The sequence below is a fragment of the Pomacea canaliculata genome, linkage group LG3 (assembly GCF_003073045.1).
Source record: "Pomacea canaliculata isolate SZHN2017 linkage group LG3, ASM307304v1, whole genome shotgun sequence".
In the NCBI taxonomy this organism is placed as follows: Eukaryota; Metazoa; Mollusca; class Gastropoda; order Architaenioglossa; family Ampullariidae; genus Pomacea; species Pomacea canaliculata.
In genome coordinates, this window is record NC_037592.1 from 1265639 (window position 1) to 1284946 (window position 19308).

The following is a 19308-nucleotide window of genomic DNA, read 5'->3' on the forward strand; positions in this document are numbered from 1 at the left end:
AGAGCAAGAATTCCTTCAAAATCCTTTTAACTTCTCAGAGAAACTAGGTTCATGATGGCCTTTATAACATCTCAGAGATTTTTTAGATAAATGGGGTACATGTACCCATTTGCTGTTGCGTTTCAGTCTATGGCCTCGACAAGCTTCAAACCCTTGAGATTTTGCTGTCAACTTAATGAGCAGTATATTATGTAATATACAACGACTAAGTTATTGCTATCATATATTTGGAAAAAGTTTTGCTTACCAGATACATGGACTATAGAACCAAAAATCAGACCTCTGCAAAAAAAAAAAGTTTACATTGTGCAGCATCCTGTAATAGGCGAGGAATGAATGGCTGTAAACAGTTTGTGATGGACTGACTAAAAAGTGCATTACTCAACACATTTAAATTTCAGGGGAACTTTTTTTTTTATCATTTCTACTGACAGGACAACAAACTTCAAGATTTATTTTTAAACATGTTCAATGATGGTTCCTCTGCTTGGATTACTCTCCCCTTGGTTTCCAACAAACTGCTTTTTTTAAAGGGTTACAAGCAGTTGTACAGAAGAAGGGTCGGGGTGGATTCACAGACGAAGAAAACGTCCATCCTTACCCCTTTTCTCCCACACCAACCTACACAGATTTTTTTTCCCCCAAGGGGAAGTAGCTCTTCAACTATTGCCAGTGAATTGTCGCAGTCATCTCCCCTAATCGTTTTTCCTGGGATTTTTTTTTTTTTTGTTGTTGTTGTGGGTATCCGTGAATGACAGTGACATATTAGTTCCATGAAATGCTGTTATTAAGTTCAGAGACTATTTATTTGAGAATCACTTTATTTTTCACGCATTATATTTATTAACACGACTTTGCTAAACATTAAGACTTATGAAAGATAAAATAGAGGTTGACAGGTACAAACATTTTATTTATTCATAAAGGTTTTGTTTTTGCCTGTTTATTCCTGCATTTAGGGAATAAGACATACAATTATAACTGCACTATATAAATAAAGCGAAATACAAAGATAGTTGCTTTAAACTAAGTAAAAAGTGATGACCGGAAGAGCGGGGTAAGTGTAGGAAGGAGGGGAGTGTCACGATTGTTGGGGGGAACAGCCTAACCGCGTCTGCTGCAAACAGCTAATACTTCAGTCGAGCCAACACCTCTGGCACCAGATCTGTAAGTATTCATCATGTCAGTTTGTAGTTTATATTTCCATCTGCGAACAGTTTGAATTGTAAATAAAGCGCATTGAGCGGGATTTGAGGAGGGAGTCGCTGTCCTGTCAGACGCGTTCGCGAGCCGGCCATTTTTGTCATCGACCGCACTGGCACTGGTACTGAGCAGCAGAGAACTATTTGAGAACATGTTGCTCCAGCCATGCTACCCTGTGTCGATGATTTATAGATATTTTGCGTCATGTAGGTGGTCGATCAGTTTTATCCATTGTGATTAATGCCATTTTCCCTATACAACTGAAACGAATTTTCTTCCGTAATCATAGTGTCGTATTGGCTATTAAAAGTGTTGCTGCGTTAGTATGCAAACAGATTATTACAATTTAGATATTAAAATGTTTTTATCGGATTTTGGAGGTATCAGAAAGGCAGTCGTCATCCATGCTGGACTGATTATTGTCCAGTATTAGTTCTTTGTACGTGTCTGCTGTCTTGTGGGTCGACGGCAGGTCCTCAGAGGTTGACGTCTGTGGAGATGTGTGGGGATTTGTTGTTGTTATGGTAGAGCAGATATGACTACAGAACGTGTTGTGGCCTTTGGTCCGCTTTTCCATCATACACATGGGGCCAAATGGGGGTTCACGCCAATCTTCTTGAGATGGCTGTTGAGATTGCAGTGTCGATCTCAAAAAGAAGAATCTTCATGGTAAGTTTGGCCTGAGGAGGGGAAGGGAGAGAGGGTGTAAGCGGGCCGCAGCTGTGGAGGGGGCTTTGGTTAGTAATTTTTTGTTCGTTGTTTTTTTTTTCTCTTTTAAGCAAAAGCAAAAAAGAAAAGACAATCGCTTCACCACTACTCGAGTTACTGCTACCTCCAATAATCTGTGATAACTGTGACATCACACACATGCATTAGGGTGAAGGATATAAACCTTGTATTGTCTTTAATTTTTATTTCTTTAATCTGTCAAGTTTTTCATGTCCACTGGTGACATTTTCCTACAGAATGGGAGGGAATAGTTTGATCTTTTTACGTTATTTTCCCTCATTTACTGACCACTCACATGTACACAGCTCTAAAATGTTCATCTCATGCAGTGTTGTAGATCCTAGCTGTGTACACTTTTTCTAATGTTTGCTGTCTATATTAAGTTACTAAACAAAATGTAGATATTGCTAGTTGAATTAAGTTGTAAGCATACTGTTATATTTTGGAAAAATAATGAACAATTACAATTAATGATTAATGCAAGGGGTATTGAAAGATCATCTGCTCTGGGGCCTGAAAAGATTGTTTCATCTGTTTGACCACCCATCCTTATACTTTCACTGAGACATTCATCCAGTTTGACTTTTGCCCACTGATTGTGGAAGAAGCAGTGAATCCATCAGTACATCCTTCAGGCGACTTCACTGTTAAGCAACTATAGCAGGAGGTGCTCACACCACATCTTGTCAAAAGCTTTCGTCATGTGAAAGAAAGAAGCAAAAAATTTGGCTTTTTTTATCTTGAAAAGCACATTCAGTCTTGAGGGATGAGTGCCAGCTTATCTTCAGTGTTTCCATTTTTTTTTCTGTCACCAGTCCTATGCGGGGCACCGAATCTTGTTGTCTTCGAAAAATAGGAGTAGGCAGTAATAGAGCAGTATAGATGTATCCTGTTTGAACAAGTTTGCATGCAGTTTATACATGCACGTGTATGTGAAAAAGAAGGTGCAAGATTGTGTGCGATGTGTTGAACTATAGATAAAAGGCATTTTTTTTTTTTTATTGAAAGCAGTTGGTAATTTATTTCCTCAACAGTGAGCCAGACTGCATTTAAACATCTCACATAACAATGGGTTGTGCTGTTGGTTGTGCTCGCCTTCTGCTGATTGGTTTCAACTTTGTGTTTTGGGTAAGTATGTGTTGCCACAGATCTTGAGACAACTAACATAGCCAGAGCAGCTGTATGGTGACTGATAACAGTTTTTATTTTTGAGGAGAATTAAGCATTCACCTCACACTTTTCCATATTGCAACAGAGTATTTCACATTGTGATATGTACACTTGTACAGAAATGCATGTATATACACATATCCAAAACAAGAAAACATATATGCAATCATAAACCAAGTCATATATAGTGTGAATGAAGTAAATTGTGAGCAGAGACTTTCACTATTTCCCACCTTCATAGATCTCTCAACAATCCTAGAGGCTGTTTGACCAAATTGGTTCTCCCATCCTTCTTTGTGGGCACTTTAGTGGGCACCACCTCCTGTTGAAGGAGTGGGTGTGTGGAATTTGAATGATGCTAAAATGGGTGGTTGGGATCTGTTTTTAAGATTTAGGATGGGACATGCCTATGTCACGTATTCCCACTTTGTTTTCCCGCCAGTTGGTGGTGCCAGGAACTTTTTACTATTGTACATGTTTTCATTATTTGTCCTGACATTAATATCAGTTTTTGACGTCTGGCTCTTTGTTTGTCTTGTTTAAGTGCACTCCACCGGCAGCTATTTTTATCATTTTTAAAGTTGGTGAGGTTTACCATAGGATTTGATGTTTTTATATTTTATTAGATTGTGGTTTAAGGTTCTGGCTTAAAAGTGGCCATTTGGGTTACCTTACCTTTTTAACATATTACCTACCATTTTATATTATCCTTTTTCAGTATGTTAGCTTTTATTGTTAGTGATGTTGCTATTGTATCACGTATGGGTCTTGTTTTTAACCCTTTTAACTTATTACCATTTCTTTCCATGATATAGCCGTAGCTGCTGGCATTGCATAAGACTCTTAACTGGCCAGCCTCCAAGCTTTAGTTACCTATCATTGTGACCTTTCTTAAATGGCCCAGCTCTAGGTACCTATCATTATGACCTCCCTTTAATATTCCAGCTCTATATGCTGTGGAGCTTCTATAAGTCAGAGCTTCAAGGGACCGATGAAAAAAAAAATCGAGTCACAGAAGGTTCGAGTTAAGGAAGTTTATGACCACCCTTTGATTGTCCAGCTCTGTGTACCTATTGTTGTGACCTCCCTCTCATGGTCCAGCTCCATAGCATTTAAGTTGCTTGTCTTTGCTGCAACAAGGACATGATCCTTTAGTACCCTTGGCCATTTTGGCATCCCAAGCTTACCAGGCTGCCAAGGCAGTCTCATCATCAGTTGCAGTCACTAGTGTCATCTGACTGTAAGTCTGTCTTCGTGGCCTATGATCAGTCCCTATGTCAATGCCACTGAGACACATTGGGACATTAAGCCAAAGTTTGCCCTTATGGCCTATGTTCAGTCTCTGTGTCTAGGTCAGAGTAAGTTACATTCCATTCTGACCTGTCTTTTTGTCCGCCCATCTCCTGACCTTTCTGTGTGGCAGGAGGAGGTAGTACCCAGTAGACTTTGGACTGGACTCACCAATACCATGCATTCCCACCTTTTTTTAGGAGAACCACCACCAGTTTGTCCTTTACTGTTGTATTATGTTTTAATCATTTGTCCCAGCATTCAAAATTTTTTGCCAGCAATTATTTTTTACAGCTAGCTCATTGTTTTTCTTATTTATGTCAACCCCAGTGGTAGAAAATAGTAAAACTCTACCTTCAGATTTAAGATATTCATTTAATTCACGGCCTCTGTTTAAATAATTTAACAATAACGATAACAACAACAACCGACTTTATTAATCCCAACAGGCAATTTAAATGGGAGCTGTACCCTGTTTCCAAAATATATTTATATGGAAAAAAAAACCCAAACAAAGAAACAAAAAAACCCACACACATGCACACCTACCCATCACACACACACACCGCTGATAGTTCATCTGTGATTGAGTAGCTGAACTGCGGATGGCACAAAAGATTTCAGATGCCTATTGCTTTTGCATACTGGCATGGCATAGCGTTTACCGGAGCTTAATAAAACAAATTCTCCCGCTAGCACATGTTCAGGTATGGACAGAATGCGGGAAGCATTTCAAAATCTGTTTCCCTATTTATGTTGTTCCTGTTTTTTTTTTTTTGGTAGTCATGTTGTTTATTATTAAGTGGTTTTGTTGATAAATTGTCTGATGGTCTTACTTTTGACAATTTCAAAAACGTGACTCTCTCTCACTATAATATAGCCTTCATTGCTGGCTTGGCATAAAAAAACTAAACAAACAAGTCCTACAGCACATAACTGGTTTTAACTTTTTGTGTTGGTGCTTTTGAGATACATGCATTTGTGAAAGCAACACTGCTGAAAGTTTTTAATTAATGATTGAAAACTGTAGTATCAGCATTGTGAGAGTTGTGAATGTTAAACATTTTTTTTTTTTTACATATCAAGGCATATACACACACACCCCACTTTACCCATATGTATAGATATACTAACTGTAGGTCTAATTTATACTGCTTTATCATTCTTTAACTAGCTGTCTGGTGTAGCAATTCTGGGTGTGGGCGTATGGATCTTGGTGGATCCCAACCTCCAGGACTTCATTGATGTTGTTCACATAACAGAGGATGAACACTTCCGCAATGCTGCCTACATCCTCATTGCATTTGGTGCATTCATCTTCCTTGTGGGCTTTTGCGGATGTTGTGGAGCCATCCGCAATAGCAAATGTCTGCTGGGATTTGTGCGTATACAGTGCTAAAGTGACTTTTTATATGTGTGTTTGGGAGGAGAATGTATAATGCATGTGCATATGAAGTTTATTTTAGTACAGTTGGTCATAAGGGTTTGGGCTAGGGTTACGATTATATTATATGCAGGTCTGTTCAGTGTAAACAACTGTCTGTTGGTGTCTGTACGAAGGTAACCTCTGAGAAGAACAGCTGTCAGCTTTGGATTTCTCTTTGTTTAGTATAATGCAATAGAAATCAGCATACTCCTCCTTTACTGTCCAGCTATTATTATACCATGCTTCCCAGTTTCTACTTCATTATATGAATTTTATTTCTTTCTGTATCCTGTTTCTAAACCCTCTTTACTGTGAAATTCACTGCTTATTGCACTCTCTTTACTATAATGTTCATTGTCTTCGGTGCACTCTTTGCTACGATTTTCATTGCTGGCTGTACCCTCTGTCTGTTCTAATGTCTAATTGTCTTCTTTCACCCAGTTTCTGTTCCTAATTCAATATGAAGATTTTGCTTTATTCATCATCATCTGTTACAGTACATTCTCTTTCTTGTGATGGTATTTGCTGGAGAGCTGGCCGCTGGGATCCTGGCCGCTGTGTACAAGACTGAGGTATGAGGCTGTCATACGTGCTCATACTTTGTACATGCAAAGAAATGTGGTGCCATCAGTCACATTAATTATCATGTGTATTTATGGAGCATAGTTATAATGTGTAGTTATGGAGGATAGTTGAAGATATGGACTCTGCCTTGATGATAGAAAACTGTTTGAATTAATGTCATGTAGTGGTAATTCCCATGGAGTAAATAAAATCTGCTGTCTTGATAAACTGCAATGAGGCAGGTTAGTCAGAAATGAGAGGATAAGAGATAGGGATGAGGGTGACAATGACAGGTTGTATGATAAATACTGAAAAAGTGAGATGTCAAAGTAAATGTTTGGCTTTTGATACTAATGGCAAAATCAACCAGAAAAAGGCAACTCATCATCAAGGGAAGATTATTCAGACTTTTAAGTTTGACCTTGGACTTCAGTCTGACATTGTTTTTGTCCACAGATTATAAAGAAGTTTGAGACAGAATTAGGAACATCCATCAAAATAGACTACAGAGAAAAATCATCATGGGATGTGGTCCAGGCAAAAGTATGATGGTGTTTGGTCAGAGAGCATTACCTGTACTAGTGAATTTCTTTGGTTTTGATGCAAACAACTTGGTTCTCCTAATTGCCTATTATCTTGAACAATATGCCATTGTCAGTGACACATAAATTACCAGAGCAGTCCTAACAGTAGTTTATTAGCAGAAGAACATTGGGTGAAGGATGTGGTTGCAGCTCTGGCAATGTCCTTTGTTTACAGTAGTTCAGTTGCAAACTAGTGGTAATTCTAGTTCATAAGGAGAAACACCATTAAGCGGAGTTCAGTAGGAGACTAATAATGCTCATTTATCAGTATGAGAAATGCTCTAGATAAAAGCTATAGTAATGTGTTGTGTTTACAGCTGGAGTGCTGTGGCGCAGTTTCTGTAAATGACTATGATAACAGCACATGGCAGACCAAGCAGCAGCCAGGGGTGAGAGTCTTAATAACTTAAATTTATATATATATACATTTAAATATATAACTTACAATGCAATTTTTTGGTTGCCAAACAGCCTATTAATATTAATTTTGACTATTACAATAAACTATTTTGTTGAATTGCAGTGCAACGTAATGCTCTTCGAGTTTTTGAGACATGATTTTTTTTGTTTTGTTTTTACTCTAAGAATATAACATTTAGCTGTATGTTAGTAGGAGTCATTTAAAATCTCTGAAGATAAATAGCCTATAAGTAAGCAGCCCTACAGTGGCTAATCCAGGTGTCTAGTAGAGGTGGGAATATGAATGTGAATATGAGATGAGATCTTTTTTTCCAATACAGATATATAATCAGATATAAATACGAGAGGAGATTTGTTTTCTTCCATAGATATATAATCACAAAAGCATCCTGAAAGAAATGTATATATGCACACAGCCACACCCAGTCCTTTGACTCATGAAGAAGTCACAAACAGAAAATGTGTACATTACTCGTTAGGGGAAGTTTGAGATGTTCAGGCAGTACATGTACCTAAAATTGTAAGTCTTAACTTATTTTTAGTCACAGCCTGCAGTAATATTTATTAAGGAAAAGTGTTGTAAGAGCTTGTTAAAAATGTTTTTCGTTGTAGATTAAAATCCCTGCATCATGCTGTATCCTGTCGAGTGATGGCAATCCTGAAAATGAAGATGAATGCAAGGCAAAGATTTCTAAGTACTTTGAGCAGGTATGTCTGTAATCTCATGTGTTCTTGGCTGTCTTCTTATATGGACAGTCAAGTATGCAGAAATAGCCAAAAGATAAGGTTTAATGGCATTTGCTTAGACCAGATGTGCTTGTGTCACTTGATAGTTTAAAGAAGAGAGGTTGGAAATGTGTTAAAAAAGGTTCTTGAGCCAGCAAAAGTTTATGGTCATGTGAACCATCTTCGTTCATTTTGTTTTTGGTGTGCAATATGTCAAGGACCTATCATGGACATTTGTTTGGGCACAAATGAAAATTTTCTTCCTCAGTCAGCAGAATGAATGCATTAGTTCAACCATAGAGTAATGCAGATTGTGCAAGAGTCATATTTCTGTAGGACTGGCACACCTGCTGCTTCTTCAGTGGGATCAGTAGAGTCTTAAAAATTCTGAAGTCCGAAAAGCACAGGAATACTTCCAATATTTTGTGAATCATTTTAGCAATAGCACATCTGTATTGCTGGACAGATACTAGATGCCATTTCTTATTTTCAGCCATGCAAAGACAAACTTGTCCAGTGGGTGGAGTCTCACAGTGTCATCCTCATTGGTGTTGGCTGTGGCATAGCTGGTCTGCAGGTTGGTCTATAGTAACATAGTAATATTGTTTGTTCCCTGTCTTCTGTGTTTGTCTTTTATTACTTTTCTGTATGGTTGTTTCTCCTTCCATCCTTTATATTATATGCCTTCTATTTGTCTTAAGTGCAGAGAGCATGCTCCTTCATGAGCGTGATTATGTACTATATAAATCACACGTTTATTATTATTAAATCATGTCTGTAGCGGTATAGTAATGTGTCTATAGTAATGCAATAATATCATGGAACAAGAAAGAGAATATTTCTAGTTTGAACTTCTTGAGACTACAATAAGAGGAATGGAATGTGAGTTGAACACACAATGCTGTCTGCACTGTAGATCAGGCTTTATCTGAAGTACCTTCAAATCAGCTTATGTGTACCTAAAGGTGCAGAGCAAAAAGTATTGAGATGTTGAGATTACTCACTCCAGATATGTTGCTGGGTGCTTACAGGTAGTGTTTGTGACCCCTAAGTAACAGACAAGCAGCCCCGTTCACTCTTCTTTTCCCATATCCACTGAGAAATTCAGCCGTTAAAATATGGGTTTTCTTTTGTGCACATAGGGGTGTTTTTGTAATGATTATGTACATTTATTATGTTTGCGTGTGCACATGATGTGTTTGTAATGTATGTGTACATTTTATTCTGTTGGTGTATACTAGTGTTGTATGTAGATAGGTGCATGTAATTTTTTGTGTATATGCCTGCTTTAGTTAATCTGTTGCTGTACTGTCTTTTTTTGTTTGTCTGCAGATATTTGGCCTGATCTTTGCTATACTTCTTTGCCGAAGTGTTGATCAGGAGAAATACTAAGTGGGACAAAAGCTGTGGATGTCCCTTATAACAGTCTCCATTGCTTAACGATGGTTGGTAGCAAGTCATGATTCATCTTCTGCATCTGTAAAAGCTTTATACTTAAGTAATGTGTGTTGACTTGTGCAATTGCCACATATAATAGAAATTGGAAATGGCAAGTGTTGAAGGAACAAAAAAAAAAGGAAATTGCTTTGTTGATGAAATGTGAATGCTCTTTTCAGATAAGACCAAAAAAAAAACTGCTTGCGAAAAAGTTGCAGACTGGCTCAGTTTTAGCTGATGAAGATGTAATAAGAACTTTGGCAAATAAAGACATTTTCAGTGGCCATCAGCAGGTTGCAGAACAAAGACTTCTTTGAATTTGTTGGTAAAGTCCTTGCAGAATAGGACAGATAGAAAGTACTGACAGCTGAGTAGTTAATGTTTTTTGTTAATTCCATGTTCTTGCTTTCTAAAAATTACCAAAGTTGGACCATTTACATGGCTTCTCTACACATCAAGCATTCTATCTCTCAAAGTGTCACAAATGCTGTATTGTTGGTTGTATGTGTTTTTTTTTTTTTTACTGTATGCTTAAGTAGCTTTAATAGAGCCAAATATAATTTTAATTTAGAAAAAGAGCTTTTTTCAAAGACTATAATGAGAGCAAATTTTTTTTCTTTTCATAAATCAGTGTGAAAGAGGTAAGATGGAAAGGTTTTAAAAGAGCATATTGATCAAAGCAAACGGGAGATAAACGGGCTCCATTAAAGAGCTTTTCTCATGAAAACTGGAGTGAACAGGAATTGATGATACTTAAATATTCCATAAGATTAAATAATAAAATTTAATGTTAATGTGCTGAGCAAGGAGTAATCTCATTTTGTATTAATGTATTTGTGTTCACAAGGTTCTAATCTCTTGTAAATGTAAGGGTGGGGTTTATTTTTGAGTTGTTCACTGTGTTTAGAGAAGGCGGTCTGGTGGTGCAGCAGTTAGCACCTGTCACAAATACAGTGAGGGTTGGCTGTCCTGGGTTCAGCATCTCGTCTCGGGCACGCTGTTCTTTCTGTTTATAGGGCTGGCTGCCTTGTATGTAGCCTTAATTGCTGGCTTGGCCTTAAATACAAATTTTTCCCCTTCCCCGCTCCCTCCTTCTTGTTAACGTGGATCTCTCTTCCTGTTAATGAGGATCTCTAAAGAATGCATTGAAAAAGCTGTGTTATTTAAGAATAATTTATTTGACAAGTGACATTGCATGAGGAACATGTCTTGATGATGGCTGCCAGATACTTGACAAATATGTTACACCCACTCACACTTGTTGCAGCCCCATGCTCCTCCAGGAGTAGCAAGGACTCACACTCGCAGTCTCTTTGTACCCACATGAGATGATGAGATGCACATTACAGGTACATGTGTGCACCCACATGCACACGCATGCACAGACACACTCACACTTGCATATACACTGTACGATATCCACACATTTCAGATTTATCACTGACCTTGTGCACAGGGGTACCCAAACAGATTTTCATGACAAGGCCCACACATTGTAAGGAGAGATATTCAACATTCAGTCCTAACTCACGACACAGCAGAGTCTGGTGAGGCTACTGCTTTGGCTATGAAACTGTTTCTCAGGTGGGATGTTCTGGTCTGAACATGTTTATACCTGAGCCAGGAGGGCATGTGACAGAATAGGCTATTGGCCAAGTGAGATGCATCAGCCACAATCTTATGTGTGCTAGGCGTAGATTGTTCCTGCAGAGGTTAGTTCCACTAGCTGCATGCATTACCTGGTTGAGTGTGACTTTTTACTTTTGGGTGCTGCTGCCGTCAGTATACTCTTGATCATCAGAATGTCCTTTTATACTTTATTATAAACTACCACATTGTTTCTTCTTCTCCTGGATGGTTATTTATTTGTCATCTGAATCTCAGTATGGAGGCACAGGTAGCTGGTATAGGGTTTGGAAGCACAGTATGCATATATTTGGTGACAGATTCAGGATAAGTTACTCAGCTCTCATGGTATAGGCGGTTGTATATAGTGGAGTAAGGAAATGCTTATATTACCAAGTAAGACTGAATGGCTGCCTCACTAGTCTTGAAAACCATGTTGCTATAGTTCATTTAAGACTTTTTCCTTGTCATAGCATGTTGTTTGTATACATATTGTTATTTCTGAAATCTACATTTTTGTCATCGTTTTAAAGTCAGCATTTATTGAAATGTCTTTTTTTATTTGCTGTAGTTTTTGTTGTTGTAGGAAGTACATCTCTTAATAAATATCGACAGCAAGAAGAGGTCTTGCCTCCATAAATGTTTATCTGAGACTACTGACGGTTGTCTCAGGTTATTTCAAAGACATAAATGTTTGCTGTTTGTTCATCTTGTCTTAAGGAGATGTATAGTTTCTTCTGTACAAGTGGACTTTTAATGAAACTTATTACTACTTCTTCTGTGCGTCGAATCTTGTAGGAGGCCTAGTCCATGCCAGATATCTTGGTTCTCAGAAGAAAAAAGAAATGTGGTGTTTATTTAGTTCCACAGATAGGTTTTGAGTATATAGCATGAACTGCAAATTGTTCTTGCACTAAAAATGTTTTTTTATAACTTATCCTGTGGCTAGATTTATCTTTTACTGTGCTGCACGTGTTATTGTGCTATTTTAAATTGTATGTTTAAAATATCTGCCACCTCTGTGACATTTCATAAACAAATGGCAATTCATTTTATGGCACATCTTTAAAAGTTTACAATATTTGTACAACAGTCATCACTTATTCTGTTCCAGTACTGGATATGTTAGTATCTACAGTTCTTATGCCTAGCTCCTATGGTGCATGTGGAGTGTAGAACACAAAAAATTTGCTGAGGTCAAACACATCAGTAACTATTATATGTTTTTACTAAACTGTGAAAATGTGCTGATGTAACATACATTTCACAGTTTCTGTTCGTTCCATTCTTTTACTTTGCTATAAATAAGTAAATGGATCAGTGTGAGATAACTTTTGTTAAAGACTTTAACGCATTATTACACAAATGCTTTACAGTATATTTATTCTGCAGTTTATTCTTTTATTTTGTTGTTTTTACTGTTGGTCATGTTCACTGTTCAAAGGACACCAAACCCATGCATGTGATGTGGAGAAAACTAAACTTAAAGGGTTTTGTGTTTATTGACTGTAGCCTGTGTTAAAGAAGTAGTAGACATTCAACATCTTTAACATGTGTCAAAGAACTGGTGGACATTTAACACATGCTGCCCTCATGTATGACATGGCAGCAAGTGTTGGTCCTGCTTCTCGGTTTTCTTTGGTAGTTCAAATCAAATTGTAGAGGAAGATGTTAGAGTTTAGTGAATGTTATGCTGAGCCATGCGTGTCCAGTTTTTGATGGTGGTAGAACTGATGACTTTGAATTTCAGTGATTTTGCTGCATCTGTTGCAAGCTGGCCGTTGAAGCTGCTTACTGGCTGCTGTTTGGTATTGTTTATCGAGGATATATACTTGGATTTTTGCCCTTCTCTGAAGTGAGATAATGCTGTATTTTATGTCCTGATCTTTCATTGCATGGGTACAGGTATTTTGGGTATCTTTTTTAAGAAGGCTGTGTGCAGAATTCAATGTTACGTATGCTGCATACTTCATACCTTGTCATGTGCATTATTTGATTGGTCTTGTTGATTCTGATATTTTTCCCTTTATCAGTGTCATTGTCGATGGTGGTCATAATACTGTGAAAACAAGCCTGAATATATTTCTCAGGAATGTACCACTATAGATTCCAAATGACTCAGCTCAATCTCAGCTTCATAATGTGAAACCTGACATTTCAAGAGCTGATATACTGAAAGCAGAATTCTTATATTAAAAGTTAAATGCTGTGCTGTGTAACTTAAAAGGTAGGTATTTGTGTCTTTTTGGACTAAAACCCCTAAAAGCAATGGAAGATTAGACCTGTCATTCAGCCTACTCTGTCTTTGTGAAAGCACATTGTTGTGGATACAGTGTATTGGAATGAGGATCAAGTGTGACTCGAATTACTACAGCAGAGACAGGTGGATAATGTGGATATGTTGGAGCAAGTAATTTTAGAAATAGTGTACTATCACAACTTCTTGAAACTATTTTAAAAGCTTATTTTTGTTGTTGATAGAACATCTATGAAAGAATTTTAAATTTCCTTGGCATACTGAATCCCCAAGGAAATCAAAAATCTGTATTGAGCAGTTTACATACACAGCTTGAGATGTAATGAATGTCCCCTTCCCTTTTTCCCTTTTTGTGCCTTTTCACTCCTAATGTTTAATTTTTATAGTATATGTTCAAATTAAAAAGTGTTGCTCTGTTACATTGTGCGCTTTTAGCCAGTATAGGGATATGGCATGCTACAAATATGTCTTATCATTCAGTGGCATTATTGCTCAGAGAGTAACATCTTTTTTCTTTAATGATGGTTTGGGAGTCTTACATATGCCTTTGAAATAAGATTTTCCTTTGATGACACCATAGAGGGAGCCTTTTTGAAATCTTACAATAGACAACTCATTGCTTTCTGTTCTTTTGCTATGTTTGGTTCTAGTCAATTATCTCACGGTCTCATAGCACGTTTCTCTATGTGAAAATGTCACTTAGTATTATTGTTAATGATGATAGGCCTTCTTATACCTTTCTCTTTCTCGACTTTTTTTATAATCAAGAAAGCTGCTTAATATTGTTTATGATAACCAGTCTACTTAAATACTGTAATTTTGATAGCTGGCCTACTTAACATTGGGCTAATCGAATAATTGGCCTACTATCTTATTCTAATAATTAGTCTAATTAGTATTGTTATTCTGAGAACTGATTTTTACTAGTATTGTTCTAATAACTACCTTCAAAACCCTTATGCAGTAGACCAACACATGATGGCAATTTAAGGTATGTTTTACATCAGTAAATAGAAGTATTTTGGACAGGTACGGAAGGACTCTGTTGTAAGAGATAACGTGACATGACCATAGGCCTGCAGATTTGCTACCCACTGATCTGCTGCAAATGAACAAATTAAGGTGCAACTGTTAAAAATCAGTTTGAAGGATGCTTCCAATTAGCAAAAGGTGTGATTTTCTGGTAGAGATATTTAGGACTAAAGACTGTTGGAAAAATATCCCCTCACAGTGATGACGGAGGAATATTGCTTGTCACACCTGCTGCCTATACTGCTCTTGCTGGGTATGCATTTTTTTCCAGGGTAATTAGGAAGTTGAAGATCAAGATTTTTATATAATTTTTTTTTCAGGCTTGTACCTTTCAAACTATTGTTTGTACTCAGTCCCATTAGCAGCAGCTCACCTTTATCTGTGAGTTTAGAGACGTTTATGACCCATGTTTATAGTCTGCAGGCTGTGGCTTATGTTTATTGACAAGCTTATAGAACCTGCATTTTGTGGCTTATGTTTATTGACTTAAAATTTTCAGGGTTAGACTTTCATTCACACAGTCATATAGGGAAAGTATTGGTGAATTATAATATTTCATCCACAAGAGTTTTAGTGTACTGTGTACAAGTTTAGTGCATTGTAACCCAGTAGTTCCCACTGACCACAGATATATATTTTTGGCAATGACGAGTGTGCATGTATGTGTGAGAGAGAGACAACAATGCCTTGGTTGTTTAAACCTTGTGTAAAAAGCTACCACTTGCCACAGTGAAAAGCACTGATTTTTGCAAAAAGTTTTTTTAAATGAAAATAATAGCTAGTATTTGCACAGGGTGAAATTTGGAAAAGAAAATTCTGCAGAAATAGTTTTTTTAAGTTTTGGTTTTTCATGCATGACTTAATGTGAACAGTATTTTTTATGCACCTCATGTACTTAGTATTTGATATAATTTTGTTTACATTTAATGCAGCTACTCAAGATATTTTAGAATAAAATGATGCTGTGAAGACTGTCTTTAATTAAAGAGTGTACCACATTTAATGTTATTTTAGTATTTTGAAATTTTGATTTGAAATTTATATAAAGTAAGTGATAGAGCTACAGTGCATATACAACGTGTACCCAGATGATGGAACAAAAGTGCATAGAAAGGTTGACTGTGATTTCATTGAACTTTGGTGAGAAGATTCCATCCAGAATGTTTTATTACTAGGAAAGCTCAAGAAGTTAGTATTTTTCTCATGAACTTGCTCTGTTGGTTAAAATATCTTCATGCGTTAACTTGTTGATCAGTCACGATTATACCGTTAACACCAAATTATACCAGTTCAAAAAAGAGAATTGGTACACTTTACTGGTTGATAAGAAAATGGAATTTTTACTTAGCAATGAAAGGTCTACGAATAGTCCTTTGTGTATAAATAAACAAAACTAATTGCTCATGGAGATAGTGGGACCTGTTTTGATCAGTACTTTGCATTCCTGGTGTCCGCAGTCACTATCCCAAACTGTTAAAATGCCGGCCATTTTTTTAATTCTTTATAACTGCGTGTGGACACAGAGACACAGCAGAAGTGTGTTGTTGTCATGGAATGTTCGTTGATCCTCTCAGATTGTTTATTTGATGTTTGTCACATCCGTGATTTGATTGACTGGATTCGTTGTGCAGTTTAGTGCAGGTGCAGCCTCTTGCAGAAGCTTTGTCCACATTTACAATTGATGACCAAATGATCTTGTTAATAACAGGGTGAAAATCAAATCACGGAGTTCATTTTTTGTGAGTAGATGTAGTGTATTTCAGTTCTCACATATATTTATCTACTTGTTGAAGTTGCGGCCTCATTGTGTTACAGGTGCCTGCAGGTGTTTTTATGCTTCAAAATATAATGACAAAGATTTTTAACAATTCTTTTTGACATTAAAGTAGCAGTGCATGAATGTTTTATGTCTTTCATTTACTCTAAACTGTTCCACATCCTGAATAAAATAAACTCTTATTTCAATGGAACTTTTTCACTTGTACAAATGGTTCTGAAGGGGCAACGAGCAGTTCAAGCTTCCTCGCGCCCGCCAGTCACACACCCAGGCTCACAGGTCAACGCCGTCTCGCGCTCCTCGTTAACAACAGGCAAGCCGTTACAAGCCGAGTTAGTTTATTTCCAAGGATGACAACGACAACAACTGTAACGGCCCCGACACAAGCTGTTCACATCGTGCTGTCTTCCACTGTCCCACCTACCCCTACACCCCCTACTCGCCCCGCCCTGAAGCCTCGTCTGACTAAAACTGTCGGGGCTGGTCGCATCGACCATCTGCCAATTCCACTTCGACCACAGCCAACAGTCCATTCGACCACATCCTCCTCCGTGGCGAGAATTCGGCCTCCAAATGAGTTTTGGTTGACTCGCCCTCATCGTCGTCGGCTAACCCACACATTTATCTTGTTCTCTTTCATCCTGTGTGTGAGAGAGAGAACCGCTGCCTTACATAATAATAATTTTCTAAACAATCTACAGATAAGTATTGCTGGGGTCAAACTAACAGCCGGAGGCAGGCGGCTCGAGGCTCGTGGCGGCCCTGGGTAGAGAGAATGCGCGACTTCTTTGTCTGCCAATGTTAATAACAGCTTAGGAATAAACAACAAACAATGTTTTTTTGGCCACATTGCCATCAGCTGTCATTTTCTCTCTGTTTTATATTCAATATATATTGGCGTGGCGGCCCCTGGGATTTGGCGGCCCTGTGTTGCGCGAGTGTAGGGCCGCCCCTGCCGCAGGTTTATCTTCACACCTTACAGGGAAATAGTTTGTGACTCATCTCAACGTCTCTACAAACTTCCTGTGAGGCTCAATTGTCTTACAGATAGATATATAGATAGATATACCTGTGTACTTGTACAATCCATTACAAGCTGCACTCAACAGGCCGTGCACTGTGCCACGCCCACTGTTTGTTGTTGTGTGAGTGAAGGTAAACAAAGGTTAGTTGTGGCTCATACACAGGGCCACACACTGCACGTGCTCCATTTCTAACACATTTCTCACATTTGACAACAGCTGCGACTGGCCTATGATCTACGACCTACGTATATCACGTGACTAACTGGTATTGAAAGAAAATGTTTCGTTTTTGTTTACTAACGACGAGCAACGAATGTGTCGGTAAACAAGAGTAACTTCGGCATTCGGTGGTCGAATCGACTGTGGGGTGTGGACAACTCGACCAGAGACCAAACTGTCAGCACAATGCCAGTGAGGGTGTGAGATGGCTACCTGGCAGTTAGCATGCACTTAGGGTGTGTGTGTGCGTGTGTGTGTTGGCGGGTACAGTGCAAACACTCGCTCTTGAAAGCTGACAATGCAAACAGATTGTAAACACCCAGTCATCTCGTCCAACTCTCATCTGCTAATGGAATAGGAGAAGTTGTGTTGTTTATTTATCCAACAGGCAGAAGGTTTCAACTATCAAACACTAGCTCCACGCCATGAGGGGGGGAGTGTGGAGGTGGTGGGGAATCAGACTATTGACAGGGTGCACGAGGGACCGGAATGTTTAACAAAATACACGATTTCACGGTAAGAGCTGACATCCTAACATCTGGGTGAAACACGAGTAATTAACATTAATTGTGTCACGTGGCTTGCCGCTCTATGCTCCTCAAGGAGAAACAAGGATGCCATGCGGCTCGCTGGTAGGGCGAACATCAACAGTCAAGGGACAGTGATACCTGTCGTCTAAGGTGACCAGACGTCCCGCTTTAGGCGGGACAGTCCCGCTTTTGACCTCGTGTCCCGCCTGAATATCGGGCGGGACTCCCAATGTCCTGCTTTCTGGCTTTCTGGCAAGTCCATCAAATGTCCCAGTTGTCTTTAAAAATCACTTTTTTCGGCGTTTTTTGACGGTGACGACACCATCATCGGCACGTGTCCCGCTTTCGCCCCCGAAACGTCTGGTCACCTTACTGTCGTCTGCACTCAGCGTCTCAGTCATGACCTGCTGACCCCGCTACCACAACAGCCACTGCTGACGTCATCAAAGGGCGTGGCGAAGGCTAACAACAGCAACAACCTCTTTACGCATGAAAACATGGGACATCAGTGTATATTTGCTCTGTGCATCAATAGTTGCAAAAGACCAACAAAACAGGGCTGGAGGTGACGACAACAAACATAACAATGTTTCAACCTCGTTAGAAAACGTTCCCAGCAAGCACTGCGGCTGTTGTCTGAATAATTCAACAAAGTCACAAAAAGTCAAGTCCACGGGGAAATTGCAACAAGCAGAGGGAAAGTAAACAGGTGTGAGTGGTCAGTCCGGTGAGCTCAGTCAGAACTAGCGGGACAGAATCGTTAAAGTTGTGACGTCACCACAATGAACAGAAGGTCACAGGTCAGAGGCTACATTGGCAGGTGACAGAGTTTAGGCAAGTAATGTCGCACACTGTGTGCTGCAGCAAGTTTGAATAAAATAGTGATGCTTGAAGCATGCTTGTAAACACATCGATCACAAAGGTAATAATAACAATAATAACAACATTAATAACAATGTGGACAGAATGACAGACAATGTTTCCAAGGACTGTAACTTAGAAGACACCGTGTCTGACGATGAAAGGCGGATATAAACTTTGTTCAATATGAATTTACTGTGGAAAAGGTGCCTTAAGCTGCAATGTTACAGGTGAAAACCTTGTCAGACAGCAGGACAGAGAAATATTAGAATAGAAGTAACATCAGTGTTTATAAAGTGATGACCACGTGATACAAATATCTACTATCCCCACCCTCCCACCTCCTAAACCCACACTGAAACTGTTTACTCAGACCAACGATGTCACAATAGTTGATGTAAACACATCGTACAGCAACATACCACTGTCCAT

The 19308-nt window shown here is 38.6% G+C and overlaps 1 protein-coding gene across 1 annotated transcript; it reads left to right on the forward strand.

Annotated features, from left to right (window-relative positions):
- Positions 1–1025: 1025 nt before the first annotated feature.
- On the forward strand, positions 1026–16429 carry LOC112558807 (CD9 antigen-like). Its single transcript, XM_025229487.1, has 9 exons — positions 1026–1167; positions 2967–3060; positions 5567–5773; positions 6316–6390; positions 6839–6925; positions 7284–7355; positions 7999–8094; positions 8606–8689; positions 9445–16429. The coding sequence occupies exons 2-9, from the start codon at positions 3001–3003 to the stop codon at positions 9502–9504; spliced, it is 741 nt and encodes a 246-aa protein (XP_025085272.1). The 5' UTR covers positions 1026–1167; positions 2967–3000; the 3' UTR covers positions 9505–16429.
- The last annotated feature ends 2879 nt before the right edge of the window (positions 16430–19308 follow it).